Source organism: Malaya genurostris, chromosome 2, assembly GCF_030247185.1.
Source record: "Malaya genurostris strain Urasoe2022 chromosome 2, Malgen_1.1, whole genome shotgun sequence".
NCBI lineage: Eukaryota > Metazoa > Arthropoda > Insecta > Diptera > Culicidae > Malaya > Malaya genurostris.
The window spans coordinates 254,990,563-255,011,376 of NC_080571.1; the positions used below are offsets into that span (position 1 = coordinate 254,990,563).

General features: G+C 36.9%; 1 protein-coding gene across 1 annotated transcript; it reads left to right on the top strand.

Moving 5' to 3' along the window:
• Positions 1-1,326: 1,326 nt before the first annotated feature.
• LOC131429561 (low density lipoprotein receptor adapter protein 1-A-like) lies at positions 1,327-20,490 on the top strand. Its single transcript, XM_058593775.1, has 4 exons — positions 1,327-2,170; positions 19,379-19,567; positions 19,636-20,189; positions 20,259-20,490. The coding sequence occupies exons 1-4, from the start codon at positions 2,125-2,127 to the stop codon at positions 20,346-20,348; spliced, it is 879 nt and encodes a 292-aa protein (XP_058449758.1). The 5' UTR covers positions 1,327-2,124; the 3' UTR covers positions 20,349-20,490.
• Positions 20,491-20,814: the final 324 nt, after the last annotated feature.

The window sequence follows — 20,814 nt, forward strand, 5'->3', positions numbered from 1 at the left end:
ACGACTCAACTTATGAGATGACTATTGATTCAATGGGCCTAGTGGTGTAATAATACCTTTTTTCATTTTAATCATATTCTCATAAATATTTTTGTCAGGTTCTTCAAAACACTTTTCATTGAATCTACAAGAAATAAACAAGGAAGTTAGTTTAAGGATATACATAACTACATGCAGTACTAGTCAAGCAGTAATGAAGTAATGAAACATAACTTATGGCTATTTTATTATTCATAATACTTCGTCGGTGTAGTCTAGAGCCCCCGTCGGGAACTAGACGAATAGATCACCACGTAGCATTGGCTAAAATCGTCGGCAGTGAACCAGTGGAGCCATCCTCCAACCAAAATCACTGAGTCGACTCCGGCATCCTACCGGTCGATTCGAAAACGGATATCGGGATCGCTGGTCCCGGGAGAGCTTTATTCCATGGGAATTACTCTGTCAGTGTAGGCTAGATCTATCGTCAGGGACTAGTTGAGTACACACCACGACACAGGCTTAAAGTCGTCGAGGCGCCAGTGAACTGGAAGCCATACCCATAACAGAATCGCCGAACATGCCTCAGCACTCACCCGAATGTCCCGTGCGGTGCATAAAAAGTTTCGGTTTCGGAAGAACTTTCTTCGTCGGGGAATTCTAAATCAATGTAATGTAGAGCCTTCGTCGAGGACTAGACGAGAGGCATTGGCTCGATTCTGGAAAACTTCCATCGGCAAATCAAGGCTTGCCCAACTGGAATCGCCGGACTCAGCACAGCATGTACATTGAGCGGACTGAAGTGAAAGTTCATGAGCACGCAGCTTTCTCCGAAGTAAAGAACTTCTGCTATATCAGGGAGTTTGTAATAAAAAGTTCAAAGTTTTTAAGAAGTTGAGGCTGGAGTTAAACGAAGAAGTATATGGATAAATCAGTTACGATGGGCTCCTGCAACAGCAGGAAAATCATCAACAATTTATCTCTCAATATCGAATTTTTTGAAAGCTGAGCTCAGCGCCGCCGTTGTTACCGTGGTGACCCCGCGGTGAGTGCAAAAGTCGAGTCACCTTGCCTAAATCGACTAATGATCACTCCATTACTCGAACGTAAACGATCCATTTCCCAAATTAAATGTCTTTTCCCCTCGAAGAACAACCATCAGCGCAAGGTGATTGAAGAATGAAAGAGATGAGCAACAAACGAACGAACGCGCGGAAAAGCCACAACACAGTCACAACAAGGCACACGAGGGCGAGGGTCCCCCACAAAATCAAAACAAACCGACGAGCGGTTCGCGATCGCGATCACTACAAAGTGCTAAAGCTGAGAAGGCGGGGAAAATCGTTACATGCTCTCATTGTTGAATTGATCCTCGAGGAGGACGGACGCGTTTCTAACCTTCCCTGTAGGCTTTTATACTCAGTATGATGTGCTCCGGATGAAATCCATCTTTCCTATTCTGATCTAGCTTTAGTGCCAGTGTTTGTGCTTGATTTAATATTACACTTTTGTGACTGAAACGCACGCTATTGTTACGCCATAAACTCCATCGGGGTGATTCGAAGTAGGAAAACCGTGTGCAATTTTGTGTTTGTTTTCGCATTTTGGTGCATAAGGCTTGCCATTGTAGTGCGCGTAACAGCCGTGTGAAAAGTTTAGTAGTTCAATTGAAACGCTTGAACGCGGCGAGGAAGACGCCATCCAACTATCAATCATCTCTTGGAAAAGCTCCGTGTGCATGAACCTCTTCGTCGGTTGCTACTCAACCTTGCCGTGTCCATTTTTCCTGCCGCATTATTTGGTGCGATTAATTAAGTCAATAAATTGAAAGTGAAACTCTCGTTTGGCAGCGTCGTTCATTAGCGCGTAGCTTTGCGACGTTGAAGCACGGGCCGGCCCAAGCAGGGGTGGCTCGGTGGTCATTTATGATCGATAGTGCATAAAACGGTTTGCAATCGCACATTACTACACTGTAGGTAGCTGGGAAAAGTATGCACAATCGAATGCTGGTTGGAAAATTTATAATCAAACCATAATCGACGGCAGCGAAAACACGTCAAGAAGTGATAGCGTTGTAATCGACGAGCCTCACATCTAGGACAAGTTAATAACACCCGCACGAAGCTTTGCATCGAATCGTGGAAAATGGCATTTTTCAAGAGCATTTGGAAAAATAATTCAAAGCACAAAAGTGAGTAGCTACTTCGTCCATAAAATCGTTTAACGCTCAAAACGGTTTTCAATTTAGATTTTTTAAATTGAACACATTGGAAAGTATGGACCTTCTATCATGGCGTTTATGAATTCGAATAACAACACAAAAGATCGGCTTATGTCAAAGTTCTCATAAAGAGTGCAATGGTTTTTTTTCTCTGATTTGTCAAAATAATAGACAAACAGTACCTTGAAGCTTCAACGGTTAATGTGGCATTAAACCGTGAACACAACAGTCCTTTTTTCCATACTCAAGCACTTGACAAATTAGTTATTGTTTTCGAATGATTTCAAAATAAAACCAGCAAATAAAAATCTCTCCGATTGAGTGAAACGTCACTTTTTTAGTTAAAGGGTATATTCGAGTAAAATGACACACACATATTTACTAATCAAAATAAAAAACTTATCGTGTATTTCTTTTTCATCGGAATCTTCAGGGAATCGAAAAACTTCTAATGAGTTATGGCTTACATAATTTGTTTTATATTTCATCTCCCATTTCCAATGCCCGCAGCTTTTGTTTATACGATTTTCCAGAGTTTTTGCTGTATTTACATAAATTTTCATCAAATCCAGCTCTGCTTCAATAGTTTAGTGTTAATAGTTTGCAAAGTTTCGTCCTCATACTTGCCCCTAATTTTCCGAAGAATGTGATGAAATCTTTACACACAAAATTGAACTCTGCTTCTTGTGAATGGCAAGAGATGCTTCTTTAATGCCTTTTTTGTATAAATCCCACCGTTGATGGTTCCGGAAGTGATGAAGGGAGTACTTATTTCTTCAAATCCGCAAATCATCTGCCAGGTCAAAAACTTCTTTGCAAATTTTCATAATCACTATCATTCGTGTCTACGGTCGTATGCGATACGTTCGAAAGTATGTAAAATTCGTTTTACCGTTTACGTTCGAATCAATCACACTTTTAAACATCGTACATGCATAAGAACAACACCAATCCAACTTTAAACCATCAGTTCTGGGGCAGACTATATGCAAAACTTTTTTTTAATTTTTTCCAAAAGTTGTGTCTGCTAATCAAAATTAATAATATAAAAATTTTATATATACAGGGTCCGAAATGTAACTTTTTTTTTAACATGCAATAAAACACAAAAGGTTTATCCGATTTCAAAATTTATTTTTTCATATTAAAGTATAATCCTTCCGGTTAATTGTGGAAAATAATTCCATTCAAATGGCTGCCTCGGCTGGCATTGCAGTACGCCATACGGTCGGTCCAGTTTTTTTGTACATTTTCGATTGTATGCAGCTTTATTTCAGCTGTGGCTGCACGAATGTTGTCCTTCAAGGCTTGAATTGTCTCTGGCTTGTCCACATAACACTTATCTTTGACAGCCCCCCAAAGATAATAGTCTAACGGCGTCAAATCACAGCTCCGAGGCGGCCAAACGACATCCGAATTTCGACTGATAATTCGATCTTCGAAGACTGTGCGCAGAAGATCGATCGTAGCGTTGGCTGTGTGGCACGGAGCGCAGTCTTGTTGGAACCAAATGGTGTCCAAGTCTTCCTCTTCAAGTAATGAGAAGACCCAATCGCTAATTATGGCGCGGTAGCGCTCGCCATTAACCATGGCGGCGGCTCCTGCCTCATTTTTGAAGAAAAATGATGCCCAATGATGCCGCCAGACCAAAATCCGCACCAAACCGTCACTCTTTGAGGATGCATCGGCTTCTCCATGATAACGTGCGGGTTTTCCATCCCCCAGATGCGACAATTTTGCTTATTAACATACTCGTCGAGATGAAAATGTGCTTCATCCGAGAAGATGATTTTTGGGCAAAAATCGGCGTCTTCTTCAAGCTGATTTGCAAAGTAAAACTGCACTATTTTCACGCGTTCCTCAAGCGTATACACAACCATTTTCTTTCAGCGGAAGGATAAAACTAAGTTTCTGTCAAATCAGAAGTGACATTAGGGTTACCAATGTGGAAACAATCGCTAGTTAAAAAAATGTTAGATGGCGGACCCTGCATATTCGAATTCAGCCGACTGCATTACTTCGTGTTCTGTGCAATATGAAAGTACAGTGAAAAACTTTCAGTTTAATCTAAACGAATTGATGAGCCGATACATCGAATCGTTTCACTTTAGTGAACTGAACGGTTCTGAGCTGGTCACAATATGAGCTGTTTCGCACACCCGTACTTGTAGCCGGGCTATTTCGGATTTTCTAGGTATTTGTGCACAACATGTTTTCTTCTTTCGAATTCCATTTGAAAAACTTGAGTTACTTCATTTTTGTGTTAAGGAACGAAACTGTCAAAAGTTGTGTATTTTTTGCTCATAATAAGAGAAAAAATTTGAGTTCCTTGCATTCAAAATAACGGAATTCTTCTTAATTAATTTTTTATACAAAGTCATTCTTTTTCAAATGGGAAGTAGAGATTCTCTGTGCGATGAAGGTCAAGGTATAATTTCTCCTCTCGCACTGACAACATCAATAAGAGCTCTTCTTTTTCACACATATACACCACTGTTATATAAAGTATGTACGCATCTTGAGAGCCCGTGTTTATTTTCTTTCGCCTCTAGCACTGGATCACACTAAAGCGCTAGTGCAGAGCTCTCAAATTCTCTGAGGTGTTTCGCAGAGCACTCTGGTGTAAGATTCGCATAAGAGAAGCGTGGGTTACGTATATTCACCAATTTATCGTTAAAATTTCGCTTTTCTTAGCGGCGAAAAAGATTTTCATAGCAAGGCCAGTGCTATCTTCTAAAAATTAAAAACCTATTTTAATCCACCTAGTGGTGTAATGATGCCTTTCTCATATTACTCATTACATCATAAATATAACCGTGAAATTCGCAAAAACAACTGTTCATTGAATAGAAATAGGAAAATTTGCTCGGATCTAATCTCACATACTCTATAAATCCTGTTTAACCTGTAGTTCCGGAACCGAAAGTAGTATCCACAACAAATTAAGGAATTCCGTATGAACTGTAAGACTTTTCTTTTGAACCTATAAGTTTGTGAAAATCTATTCGGCAATCTCCAAGAAAAGTGAGTGAGGTCCTTTTTGCAGTTTTTAATCACTATTTCCAATTCTTCCGAAACCGGATTCAGATGAACGGAATAGCCGAAGTTGGTTCGTTTGCTACCAACAAATATGACCTACAAATTGGAACAGTTTTAAACGTAGTTAAACTTATATTTACTATCTCATGTTCTATTTCGTTTAAACCAATTAAACGAAATCTAACGAAACGAACCTGCGTTTCTGTTACTACTGCGTGCTAAACACCATGAATCAGCAGCATAAAACATGTAGTAGGATTGTTATTATTATTATTATTATTATTATTATTATTATTATTATTATTATTGACATCACTACACAACGTTACGAAATAGAACAAAGCACGCCTTGTTCGTTTTGTGTTTTCTTCATCTTTCGGTGTTGTACATATTGTCACTCTATATGGCGATTTGAAAACTTTGACACTCATCGCTCTGTAACTACGGAACCGGATGTCGGATCTGGATGAAATTTCACAGTAGATTTAAAGACAGTATGAACTTTAATTCAAATCAAGATTTGTGAAAATCGGTTCAAGCATCGCAGCGAAATCGAAGTGAATTTTGTTTTAGGAGTTTTTCTTCTCCACTTTCGGTGCTCTCGGAACAGGAAAAGAGGGGACCAGTAGTGCCGAATTAAGTTTTTATGCCCACAAACTAACAAGCTCTGCAAACTAGAAGAATTTATCAGACAGTTTTATGGGATTTGTACCTGTTTTTAACCATCGTTCGTGGAAAAATACTAATAAAATTGGTAATTTATCAATCCATTTATCACGCTTTAGTTCCGGAACCGGGAGTCGGATCCAGATGAAATGTTCCACAAATTTTTAGGATATTATAAGACCTTTCATTTGAATCTAAGTTTGTGAAAATCGGTTGAGTTGTTCCAGAGATAATTGAGTGTAAACTTTTTCTCAAATTTTCACATATTACCATATAACTCCGGAACCGGAAGTCACATTCAAACGAAATTCAATAGCAAGCTATGGGGCCATGATACCTTTTATTTGAATCTTAGTTTGTGAAAATCGATTCAGCCATCTCTGAAAAAAGTGAGTGCATATTTTTTTCACTTTTTTGGTACATATCATCCTATATCTCCGGAACCGGAAGTCGGATCGGAATAAAATTCAATAGCAGGCTATGGGACTATGAGACCTTTCATTTGAATCTTTGTTTGTGAAAATCGGTTCAGTCATCTCTGAGAAAAGTGAGTGCATATTTTTGTTACACACACACACACACACACACACGCACACACACACACACACACACACGCACACACACACACACACACACACACAGACACACACACACACACACACACAGACATTTGCTCAGTTCGTCGAGCTGAGTCGAATGGTATATGACATTCGGCCCTCCGAGCCTCGGTTAAAAAGTCGATTTTCACAGTGATTGCATAGCCTTTCTATATGAGAAAGGCAAAAACAAATCGCAGAAGTGTTCGCTCACTAGCACACACCAGTCATTTGGGTTTATTTAGGCGAGAGCGCGTGAGAGCGATTCATGCGAAGAGAATGTGGTTCACTCGCACCAGCTTCTTTAAACACAATCACATACTCAAAGTCTGTGTATTCGACACTGAGAAGAAGTGCGCTTTCCTTTTTCTGTAGTGTTCGCTTGTTGCATCCCCAGTGTAGACATAAATCTTACACCAGATTGTATCACTCTAGTGATTTTTAATTCAATTTTTACTCAAAACCGGTCAAAAGAAAACGGTTTTGAATTAATTTTTTGCGCTTCCCATCAGTGATGGCACAAAGAAGGATTTTAAACCCGTTTTGTTTTGACCGGCTTGGAGTAAAAATTGAACGATTTTTATATCATTACACTGGGCTTCTCATTTAGCATAATTGAAACCACAAACTTTCTATTGAAAATCTCTATGATTGATGATTCATGGTTTCAAAAACCAGATCTAGAAACGAACTGAACGCTTACTCTAAAATATAAATAAATTGCGAGAGATCTCATGGGCTGCGTAAATTTTACTCAAATGCATACTTAAATTTTGATATATTATTTCAGCTTATGAATTTGAGTTAAAAAAAATAAAAACTACCTATTATTTGACTTCTTTTCACTTAATTTTGAGTTCTTTTGAATCTTTTCATTTCCATTGTTGTCAAAATACATAGAGCAAAATCACCCAACAGCGAGAGTTTCGTTCAATAAGCTAAAATTAAGTAAACCGTATCAACCTGAAATTGAGTCAATAAAACTCAACTGTAGAGTAAATATAACATAGAGTAGATATAACTCATATTTAAGTTTGTATTGCACGTGCCTTACGGAAACTACCTAGCGCCACTTTACCTAAAATTAGGTTATTGAACGGAACCGCCAAATTGGGTGAAGTTGTACTTAAAATTAGGTTGTTTTGCGGTTCCGTGTATAGAAGTGTGAACAAATCACAAATCAGTTGTATTTTTTTTCAAAAAGGGCGAATCTAACATTGACAGCAAATGGAGAAAACCATCAATGAATGTTTCAACTCTAGTTTCAATTGCTATTTCGAAATTATCGTATATTATCAGATCAATTTTTGTTAAATCGATGAGCTGTTGGTGCAATTTTGTCCACTTTTTCTCCATAACCACTGAATAAATCAACATAGAAAGAGTGTCGCCCTCTTTCGACTTGTTTACTTTCATGTTCTCTGTGTCTCTCTGGTTTCAGCGACTAAGACAAATCTGCGGATAAGTTTATCGTCTCGTTTACTATTTCCAGTAGTAAAAAATTCGGAAACCATCTAAAATAACGAAAATAAACACTGTCGCCTTTTCAATCCATTGAAGTATCGCCCTGTTTGTTGGAATGGAACACGGAAGGCGAAACTTACGTAAACAAAAGGAATGAGAGTTTCGCCCTCTATAATTCTTTGTATTACTAAGATTGAGACTTTTGTAGAATGCGAGTTTTTATGCAAAATTGTAGCGTTTTGACGCGACTTGTTTACTTTTGTAAGATTCGCCAATTAAGTCATTGACTTTTCGGACAGCTCACTTACAATCACAACTGCACATTTGCCATTTTGAAATTAGTTTGTTTTCATCACGAAACACCTTTCATCAAACAGTTTTAAGTACGATTCAGACGATCATTCAATTTCCGTCAACGTTAACGGGACTTCGCCTTTAGTTTAGATTACTTTAAAGTCTTCATTATTTAAAACGAATATACATTCTGGGCGTAAAAACGTTCCGTGAGGTTGACATAGTGTTTGAATAAGTGTTACAAACAGCTCCTTTCCATTACCATTCCTTGCTTGTAACGGTCATCTGATATAACGTGTGCATCGTACTTTAGCCGAATAACATATGATACCAATGATTTGCCACAAGGTTATATAAACCTCTATTACCTCACCTCAGCTCTGTTGTATAAATAATTTAGGCGCTTCATTTCGTATTGAAACATGATAAATTTTGCTGCTGAGCTACGATCTCACCGACATTAAGAATCCCGCCAGGTCCTATTTCGAACTATGCATGACAAAATTCTTATAAGAACAGTCAGTGCTTTATGCTCTTAGCCACCACCCCTGATCAAATTCTATTCCGCCCCTGTAAACATTAAAGTTTTTCTAACATACATCAAGAGTTCTTCCATAGCTCATAAATAAGTTTGCCACAGATTGATCGTGAAACAAACCTTAATTGACGGCTTACAGAAGTGTTATGCTCCGTTAATTTTACAACCGAGATTGTAATGCCCTTTATTGTAGATAGGACATATAAGGTCATATGTAGCAAATTCTGATGAATTTCTTCCTTATGGCAATCAATCGGTTGGTGTAATCTTACAGTCGATTGTTGAGGAGGAAATGTTAAACTGTAAAATGAAAATTCGCCCTTAAATAATTTGGCCTTCGGTTCCACTAGACCATATGCAAGGAGTTTTTAAAAGCGGCATTATCTCGATTAACGCACCAATTCCGAGAAGCCAGTCAATAGTTTCTAGAAATTCGTTGCTAGTTCATTTTTCTTTGGTTAAAATAATTTTATGGAGATTAAAAGTAGTTACCATTTATGTAGCCAACTTCACTGCCCTGCACATAAACGTATGTATTTCAGCTAATCTACGAGTGGAGACACATCCGGTGAGAATTAAGGACAATTTAATGTTGACCAGTCTCATAATTAATTTTATGTAAATTATATCACGTTAACAATAGACATATACCAGCAACATTAAATTGTTATACTTTCTAATCGTTCTTTCACTGATCATTTAGTTACTGTACAGACTAGATCCAGATCAGTATGCAAATTATGTTGTCTGAACCGGAGGTTGATTAGACACGTTGCACCATTTTACAGACCTGTCGCAGCTGTTTTAACCGTTGATAATTGACCGGTAGATATTAACTTTAGTTACTCAACTGAACTTACTATACTCGCTTACTCTTGACTAGTAGTATGAAGCACGCTGATTATTTTGAACCGCAATTTCATAGTAAATAGTATTTAGTTTTGTTTCAAGCTACAAATAGTTGCTGGTTTTCAATTGAACTTTGTTGATCCATAACCTTATGGAATTTCACCTTTCGGCATATGTGAGAATCGATATAGTCAAAGTCGGTTTGTGTCAACTAAAAATAATTCCTCGAATTAGAATAGTTTCTTGTGCAGTTTCGAAGAGTTTTTACGTTCTTTGCTTCGTCGCAATAAACGACGCTTTGTAATTTTCAACGCTAATTGCCTTATAGTACCAGAACCGGGAGTCGGATCTGGATAAAAATTTATTTGGACATTTGTCACTTATTGGATTATAAGGTTTCATTTATTTGAATCTAATATTTTTAATAAAAATCGGTCATGACATCTATGAGAATTCGAGGTGAATTCCGTTTTGGAACTCTATTTCCGATACCACCGAAAACGGAAACTGATAATGCCAAAGTTATTTCGTTTGGTCATCAACCAACAAAACCAGCAATTTGGAACAGTCTTTAGCACAGATTCAAAGCATATGTATTGCTTGGTTTTGTCAAGCTTGGTTTTCACGGTACGACATATTTAATATTCATTATCCTGTAATACCGAAACCGGCAGTCAGATCCAGATGAGTTTGGTCCAGCAGAATTCTGAACTAATTTTAAGGGTTAGAATTTAGTTTCAGTGTTCAGTTTCAGAATTTAGTTCCAGATTACAGGTCCAGAAATTAGAACTATGACTCTGGAACTGAGTCCTAATTCTAGATTCTGAAACTGGTTTCTTGACTAGATATTGGAACTGAATTTAGTTGCTTAGCCTATGTATGAAATTTGAACCCAGAATTTCGATTTAAGAATTCAACTTCAAAATTCTGCAAAAAATGAAGGATATAAATTTTAGATCTGGATTTTGGAACAAAATGTTAGATATGAACTCCGAAATTGAATTTTGGATCTGGCTTCCGAATCAGAATGTAATTCCTGAATTCAGTTCCATAATTTAATTCCAGAATTCAGTTTCAGAAATTAATTCCTAAATTCAGTTTTTAAATTTATTCCCAGAATTAGGAACCAGCATGCAGTGGTGCTAAATTCAGAATAAGGATTCTTGAACTAGAAGGGGAAGGAAGGCTTTCGGTAAATTCGAAATGATTTCATCCAATGCTATCAATGTAGTTGGGGTTGCGAGGTAAAACGAAATTCATAAGCCGTCAAAATCCTTCATCCTTTCATAGTTAAATGGAGCGTGGTCAAGATTCATATTTATTAAATTATAACATATGGTAACATATCATAACAATTTGTAATGGAGAAATCAGTAAACGTTTACCCTAGATATGAATATAAATTACTAAACAAATGCATTTTCATGTTTAATTATTTGGGATAATTTAACATATTCAATCACGCTTAATGCGAAAACGACCTGCAATAAGCTGCTTTGTAATGGTAAATGCGACCGAAACGCTGATGTTTTTGCAATGCTACCATTGAATCCTATCATTAACGAAACCCATTCACAGGTTTTCACATTACATTCCATTTGCTCAACTCAGGCAAAATATGGTTCAGTAACATTTTTTGCCATTGTCACTTTTGTTGCCAAATATTGCTATAGCAACGATGGTTCTCAGCAGGCGGTCATTCATTCATTCATTCATTCTTTCGATCGCTTTGATCGTTTTGTTGACTTGCTTTTTCATCATTCATTTTGGCACTCAAATCAACGCGTCCGCCGCGCCATTGGCATGAGCTGTACTCTCGCCAACTTGAATTAATGCACGATACATAGGACGATAATGCTCGCAAGTAAAACAAAGGAAACGTCAATGTCGGTAACCGGTAATATGTAGCCTTCTCGGATGGTGATTCTTTATTTATTAACTAGATATCTATATGGATTCAACTCAAATTTTCTGAAATCACAAATCCCAGCGGTGCAACGCCGGTGTTGACCTTGCACCTTCGCGAGTATTTTGCTTCCAGTTCACTGAAATTGAAGTTGAATTTATTTTTCTAAAGAGGTAGGGTAACAGAGGTATTTTGGCCCACTTTAGGATTCATTTTATTTTGGCCCACTTTGTAAAAATATCCACCAAATGCTGTAATATCTTTGAAAACCCCTTCCCCAATAGATAATTTAATGTGATTAGCTTCAAATTGATGCAACATGGGTTACTTAACATCGATCAAATCCATAAAGTTTGGTCGATGAAGTTAGGTGGGCCAAAATATATGAAGTGGCTAAAATACCTCTGTTACCCTATGGCACTGATCTCGACCAGTCCTCGTATGTTCGACTCACAACCGGAATCATTACTTTGTGTCGTAGCACCAGCTTGGATATTGTTTTGTTAACTACGGCGACTAATACGCCGATTACGGACAAAAAATTTGATTTTGTTCGTAAAGCCAAAAAGCGCGAAGTAATGTAATCTTCTTTAAGAGCAATACCATCATTCCAACGCTTCTCGAAATTCTCGATGCCCTTCTTGTAGAAGGATTTGTCTTTTGCCTAAAAACAATTTTCGCATTCAGCATTCGTTTCTTCATTTGAGTTGAATGACTTACCAGCGAGCATTTTTTTTAGATCAGCAAATAGCCAGTACTCACTGGGGGTCAGATCTGGACAATACGGTGGATGACGAAGTAATTCGAAGTGTAATTCGTTCAATTTAACCAATCGTTGTCATCGACTTGTGAGTCGGTGCATTGTCTTGGTGAAACAGTAGTCTTTTCTTCGACATATGACATTCGTTTTCCTTAATTTTTGCATTCAACCGATCTAACAATGCTATGTATTATTTGCTGTTAATTGTTTTTCCTTTCTAAAGTTAGTCGGTGATGATTGTATCATGTGCTTCCCAAAATACTGGCCATAACCTTCCCAGCTGTCTGTTGTGTCTTTGGATTCTTCGGACGTGGTTCACTGGCTTAGTCCACTTAGATTATAATCGTTTGATTGCGGTGTAAAGTGACGGATCCATGTTTTATCGATTGTGACATATTGACGCAAAAAATCTGATATATTACTTGTAACCATGGTCAAACACTCTGCTCTGAATAATTAATAGGTTGTTGATTTTGATCGATTATTAGTAAATGCGACATACAGCTTTCTCATGGTCAACTGTTCATGCATAATTGCAATCACACTTTCTGATATCTTAATGGCCTTAGCTATCTTACTCAATTTAAATTACGATCAGATATTACCAATTTGTGGACGACCACCGTCGTCCGTCTGTACGACTACGTTTAAACTCAGCAAACCAATAACAAATGGTTCTTTTCGATGGAGCAGAATAAAATTAACACTTTTGAAGCCACTACTGAGCTTGTACAATATTTTGTCGTGAGTACGACTTACTTTACTATTGGGCGCCTTTTATTGTGTACAAGAATGGGTAGCACTTAATCTTGAATATCTCTTGTTGTGCTTAGCCCAAAAACATAATTTTTTCTCCAAGCTATCGGAAATATGAACAAATGTTCAGTAGTATAAAAAAAACCATAAATAACCCAGAGAGTGACATCGCATTCTTGCGTTACTAACTGGGTAGGTAAAAAAACACGTTTCATTCCTGCCTGCGCAGTTGACTTTTAATATCAGTAAATTAATTAGTTTAGAACTTTTAGATATTATCTTCCATTAAAATGTATTGTAATGACAATTTATTACTTTCTTTTGCCTTGTCTTATTAATTTGTGTGTTAGAATAAGTGTGTCTTTAGTATAGGTGCACCGTTACAATTCCGGGAGTAGAGAAATGATACCTTGTACAATTCACACAATATACTAATTTATGAGAACGATTTTAGTTATGTCTCTGACATTACCCACTCACTTTTTTCATCAAGAAGCAATGATAAATTGTTTTGAAAACGACAAAAGTAGCTTCTTTTAAATGGTTATCATTCTTTTCTGACGAATCGGACTAAATTGCTCAAATGATTTTACTGATTGTTCAGTAATCCACCGTTTTCCGAAATTCGTTAAAGTAATATTCTGCGTAAAGCGCGTTTTTACCCTTTTTTTATATATATATAAAATAATAGGTATAGAATTCACTCAAACTTTAGAAATATTTTGCGAGGCCCGGAGGGCCGAGTGTTATATACCAATCGATTCAGCTCGATGAACTGAGCAAATGTCCGTGTGTGTATGTGTGTGTCTGTATGTGTGTTGTCAACTAAGAGATCGAGATCTCAGAGATGGCTAGACCGATTTTGATCAAACTAGTCGCAAATGAAAGGTCTCCTCATCACCCTGAACGCTATTGAATGGTTTTGAGATCGGATGTTTACTTTTTGAGTTACACAAAATTTTATGTCAAAATTTTCAGTTTCTTGACAATATCTGTCACAATTGACCTTGACAATAAAAGATGTTTTCAGACTTGAATTTCGCACGGTAAAAGCTATCCAACAAGCCATAGATTATCAAAATCCGTTCATTTTTAACGGAAATATCGATATTTTTGTGTAAGCGACTTTTCGCCTTATTCCATCAGTAGCAATTTTGAGCGCTGACTGTGACTGTGTACAGCATCTTTTTTCATGACTTTTTGCCTCGGACCGATTTTAGCACGGTTCGTTTTTGGCAACATAACCGTTCCAATATGACATATGTAAACCAGATGATGGCAGCATTTTAAAGTTGAAAGCAATTCCATAATTATATTGTTTTAAACTATTACAGCAATAAATTCTGGAAGAACATAACACTCATATACCATTCGAATCAGTTCGTCGAGATCAGCAAATGCGTGTGATAAATAATTTCACTCAATTTTATCGGAGATGGTTCAACCGGTTTTTACAATCTCTGATTCATATGAAAAGTCGTATACTCCCAAACAAGGTTCCTGAATTACATTTGGACCCGACTGCTGGTTCCGGAACTACAGGGTGATATGCGAAACGAAATTGTAACTCATTTTTCTCGCAAATGGCTGAACCGATCTAAGAGTCAAGTGAAAGGTCTTAAGATCCTATAAAACATCTTGCGTTTTAGTCATATCCGACTTTCGGTTCAGGAGATACAGGGTGATTAGTATAAAAATGTCTATTTCACATAAAAGAATCAGGTTTATCGGGTTTGCAGATTTGGATAGCCGATAATCAAATAAATTTATTTCAGTTTTAGCGGTATTCAGTTTTCGATTCGGAAGGTTCCCAAAAATTTAATTCGCACTACCATTTCTCAAAGATGTCTACGCTGATTTTCAAACAGTTTGAATCAAATGTAAACTATTCAGCTCGTCCGGTGAATTTAACTGACTTCGGCTACGCCTATTTTCGAATTCCGGTTCCAGTATCGAATCGTTTCTCAAAGCTTAATCGTTTTCTCAAAAAAGGCTAAATCGAAGTTCAAAAACAAAAATTCAAATAAGGGATTTATGGTCCCATACAAAATTAATGAATTTTATCCTATTCTGGAATTACAGGGTGATGAGTTTTTAAAATTCATACCGATATAGAAGATGACAATCCAAAAAAGCATCAAAGTTGGCCTCTAAACTATTGCAATTTATTCATCATATTAATTTTTTGTCATAAGAATCGTTTTCGGTTATGCTGGTTCCTGAATACCAGTTCTGGTAGTATCGTAAATAACCGTAAACTCTAAAGTGGAACTTATTTCGACATCTCATGGAATGTTTAATCGATTATTACACTTTAGATTCAAATTCGATCCGATTTGCAGATTCGACATTAGGGCATATTCAGTAGTGTTTTAGTTCTAGATGGATAATTTATGCCAGTTACAAAATTTAAATCTGGATTTTATAACAAGACATACTGACAGTCCCAGCAGTGTTTTACTCGTGTTTCAAATATACAAAAATAGAACGGCATCGTAGACCAGTTTTAAATTTGACAGAAGAACTGGTGGAATAAATAAAACTAGAACGGCTTGCTGGGGATACATTTGTTCCAGTTTCTGCTCTATTATAGATCGTCCATATAGAACTTCTAGCTGCTGAATTTGCTCTTACAGAGTAATAAGTGAATAAAATTTTAAATTGCCACTTGAAACGACGGTCATTAAAATAATGTCATGAGAACTAAAACACCGAAGAAAATTCATGCAAAAAATAACATGCGGATGATAAAAAAAGGTATCATTTCACTGCTAGGTGGATTAAGCACGTTTTTTGCTTAAGTTTGGCATAACATCATGCTGAATTTGTTAATGAACAACAGACATACCGAAATCAGCAAATGCGTTTGCCCGACACTTCGAATAGTGAAGTAGCTTTTACTGAAACTCGGTGAGATATCTGTCATTTAATGTCTCTTGTCAGTTTTGCAAAGCACCACGTCGCCATTGCTCGTGGAACTGGAAAACGTATAAATTGTATGAAGTATAAAGGTTTCTATATTTCGTAAAAAGATATGTGAAATCAAAAACTATTTACTTTTCATATATATATTTAAAAATATCTGCTTATTTCCAGATAGATGTTAGGGAACAATAGAAATAACTGTTTTTAGCCGTGATGGTTTTTTTTAGGTTGGTTTTTCTTTTTTATATGCTGGATTAAAACCAACGTTAATAAACACCCCCTTTCCACAATTTTAGCTTTTGCGATATTAATTTCAAACAATAATAAAGAAAAATTTTCATATTCGATTACTGATGACTCGGCAGTTCATGACTCAATCCGGATCGCTTTTGCCGGACTAACAGCAAAATATCTACTGATAAGCTTGGCAATAATTGACAGTTAACAAATTTAGGGTTACTGAGACTCTCAGTAATTATACATTCTGCCTAGACGATGACCAAGAGCTCGGATGTGCAAATCTCGGTATTTTTTACAGAGATTCAGTAATAAAGTTTAAGTGTGTAACATACCATTCCAATTTAAATCAACCCTCTCAGCAGGCTGTTCTAACCGTTGAACGTTTTTGGCATTAAAAATGCCTTACTCTTCACTATATGGGGCCGGGTGTCAATTAAAAGTTTCAAAAATAGTCGCGTAACCTTTTTGTGTCATAATTTTGAACGTTAATAACTCGGTCATTTGTTGATGGATTGTTATAATTTAAAAACCAATCGATTCGGAAACTTTTAACTTAAACATGTATGACGACGTCGTTTTAGTATTTCAATAGCATACTATTGAAAAAATGGTTGGAATCGACCTATGTTTTCATCCACCAATCCCTGTTGTAGAAAATGACGTCAACTTCTTGTTCGGCATAGGAGGCTTTGCGTCATGCATAAAAAACACCGTATCGTTCTGCGTAGTATGAAGAGAAATCTATAAATATAGGCTGCACAATATTTCTTTGCCTAGTTGATGTTTGACTATGAATGAAACAAGTAGCTTGTCCAGTGATCTGATGACTGGATTGTATATGCGTTCACTTGCTGGATTGTCGCCTTTGCATTATGCGTTGGTGAAATTTTCTGTTGTCTGCAACACCGTGTTCGCTTGAGTATCTTATATATCATCTAGCTATTGAAGAACCGAATCAGCGTGGTTACCGATTCTTTTAAAATATCCCATGTATTTAGCAAATTTTTGGCCGATTTTGCCATTAAAAATGCTTTACACTTCGCTTCCCGAGGCTGGGTGTCAATTTAAAACATGCAAAACTAATCGCGTAACATTTTTCTGTCATACTTTTGAACGCTTATTAGTCAGTCATTTGTTGATGGATTTATATAATTCAACAACCCATCGATTCGGAAACATTTAATTAAACCTTATGAGATAACGTCATTTGAATATTTAAATTGCATACCATTGAAAAATTGGTTTGAATTGAGTATTTTATGTTGGTTCTCTGGTAACTATCAGGCCAATTTAGAATTATCGGCGATAGATTTTTCGGATCTAATTTGCAGCGCTTGTTCCTCGATGATTTGTTAATGGATTTTCCTAATTTAAATGATTCCAAAGCTTCAATACATGTTTTAATTTGTCAACGGATCGGTTTGCATACTTAAATCTCCATTCCCATACGAACAAAACGTGACAATGTGACTGAACAAGTTGTTGTCCCACCAGGAATTAAACGCTTCAAAAGATACAAATTTAAATTCTGAAACTTATCTAAAAGCGGTCTCCTCGGTTTAGTAGTATAAATGAGTTCCACAGGCTCATATATACAGTACAATTAGATGCAATATCATATAGTATCAAAGATAAACTCAAGGTAAGTTTACCTACGATTTTACATGTATAGTTTGAATAAGTACCCTCGTAAAATTTGGTTTGCCACCAGTTTCAGTTCAATTATTATTTGCTTCAAAACAATAAGCGTCTGATGGCTACACGCGTTGTTACCGTGACAATGTTCTTTCATGTGTTAATAACATCAAGTTACAATATGAACAAAATTTCGGAATTTCGTTGCGTATCCATTCCGTATATTCCTAATATGCCAAAGCGAAAATCAATGTAAGTAACTAAATATTTTATGCGGACTGTTTCACATGTTTTCTTCCTCGTATTGTTGCCATATTATTTACAGACACTTTCCGAAGATTATCGACGATTTTGAAGGATTAATAAAATTACACCATTACTGAGATTACTGGTACAACATTCTCTTGGATCGATTATCTGTTTATAAAATTAATAAGTCCACCCAGTGAACGACCATTATTAGGTTAAAACTGGGGGTAAATAAACGATATAAATCAAATCAAATTAATAAGTTTGTACGTTTCTCGAAAATTATCATCATAAAATAGAATAGTTTCATTTGTTCAGGTTTAAATCTTTAAGTTGTTTTTATCTAAAATTGAGCTTTAAAGTAACTGTGAAGTGTAGTGAAGTTTAGTGTATCATCATCATTATCATCTTTATTTTTGTATTTATTATGAAGACCCTAGAAACATTTCATTTTTAATGTTATTGTGCTCGGTCGTGTCTTGAATACAACCCTCTAATTTTTTCTAAGAGGGAAGCATTTAAAAGTCATGTTGGTTACATGAGGTTACGGGTTACATGCACATCAACAAAAAAGACAGCAAACTTAGGCAAAGCTTTCATAAAAATTTAATCAATATGCGAGAAATGTTCTCCCGATGTTCAAAAATTTTCACCCAACTATTATCTATTCATTAAGAGTACTTAATACTGTTCTATCGCATAAGACCGGTTTTTTTTAATCAGAGCTAGATTTAATACGAGGTGCGAGTACAATCTATTCGACTCTTGAATGCAGCAATAAATATTAAGCTCTTAAATAATCCGAAACCTGTTGTCTTACTTGGGCCGAATCCAGGGCACCTTTTTCCGCGCAATCTGTGCCATTCCATTATCAAAACCATTCTATATTCATAACCTTTCATAAGCATATCAACAGCGGGGCTGGGCTTTTGCACTGCGCTCTATCAAATTCAGTCTGATATCGTTGAATCGCATGTGCTATTGAAAAAAATAAGTAATAATTGTTACCTATCACTGGCGCCCACTGGTCAGCATGGCGACTCTGTAGCCGGGTGCATGCAGAGCAAAATCGTGAACAGCTTATCTATCTGAGACCAGGGCTCCACGGAGCACCGCAAACCGATCGCTTGGCAGCAATGAACATAAAAATCGCCACACCTCAATTGAGCGTGTTACGAAATCTCAAAATGTTGAAAACAACGATTGTTGGTTCGCGGGTTTAATTATAATTTGTTTCATTTCATTCTTATGCTAATTCTAGAACTATGCGAGGAACTAGCTCTGGCAAACAATATTCGGGATTTCTCGGATAATCACGACGAACTAGAGGATGGTTTCGACGATGCTATCTCATACAGCGTCAAGTATTTGGGGAATACTTCAATCCCTACCCCACGTTCGGAAAGCTCAACAGCGGACGCAGTGAAACGAATCATAACGTCCGCCAAAGGTATCACCGTGTCAATGATATCTCATTGAAATTTTAAAGTCGAACTGAACCTTTTACTTTTTGAACAGGTAACAAAAAACTGCAACGTGTGACGCTTTCCATCTCGCCGAAAGGAATCGAAATTCAGGATCCTACCACCGGTGAAAGCATTCTGCAGGTGTCCATCTACAATATCTCCTACTGCTCGGCCGATGCTGCCCATGATCACGTGTTCGCCTTCGTCGGGACTACCTCCAGTCCGGAATCAGAAGTCAAAGAAATGTGTTTCCGGAAGGAAGCCGAAGAGGTCGAGTTCGAAGGTCCTCTCGTGTGCTATGCCTATCTGTGTCAGAAACGCAAAATGGCTCAAACGGTTACGCTCACCGTGGCCCGAAGTTTCGAGAGGGCGTATCAGATTTGGCAAAACAAGCAGTTTCATGCAGAGCGGAAGAAAAAGGAACTGGAAAAGTTAAACGCGTGCAATCGAGCAGAAAGTAGTGGGACCAGCAGTCGTTACGGTCAGCGGAAAATAGCGGCATTGACGGATGAATCCGACAACCGAAGTTTGCTGATCGACTTCAATTCCGACTTAACTGCAGAAATTTGCTCTAAAGATCATCGCGATCTGTTGCAGAATACTTGGGTGCGCAGTGAAGCACGATGCGGGCTGGAGAGTACATGTTGAAAATAATTGGAATATTTTTCATTGCAGGTATCGTTTGACGATGACAAATCATCACAAGAATTCTTCGCAGTGCCAAGCTTAAATGGGTGGAACCGGAGAGCTATTTGCTCGAATTGAATTAGATTACATGGAATATGGTTTCTAGCTCCTAAATTCTCAATATTTTGATTATATTAAGCGATGATTTAGGATTCCCATTTTTAAAACAAATGTGACATGTGCGTAACTTAAAGTAATTGTGATAAATTAAACATTTTACTCTCCTTTTTCAAATAAATATGATGTTTGTGGTAAAATACATGAAAGATATTTCCGTGAGGATCGTTTCGCAGGACTACTACACTAAACGAGTGTAAGGCATGCTCGGCAATTCTTGTCATCGCAATGGAAGTAAATCAATGATCGAATTTGAAGCATAAAATTTTTGCGCATACCTCAAAGATTACGAGATGATCATTCATTAACATGGATTTAACGAAAATGATTAGGTATAGATGAATTCGATTGATGATATTTGATTATGACAAATCATTTTAATTTCAATATCTCTCAGGAGTACAAATGTGTGTGAACTGTTTGATTT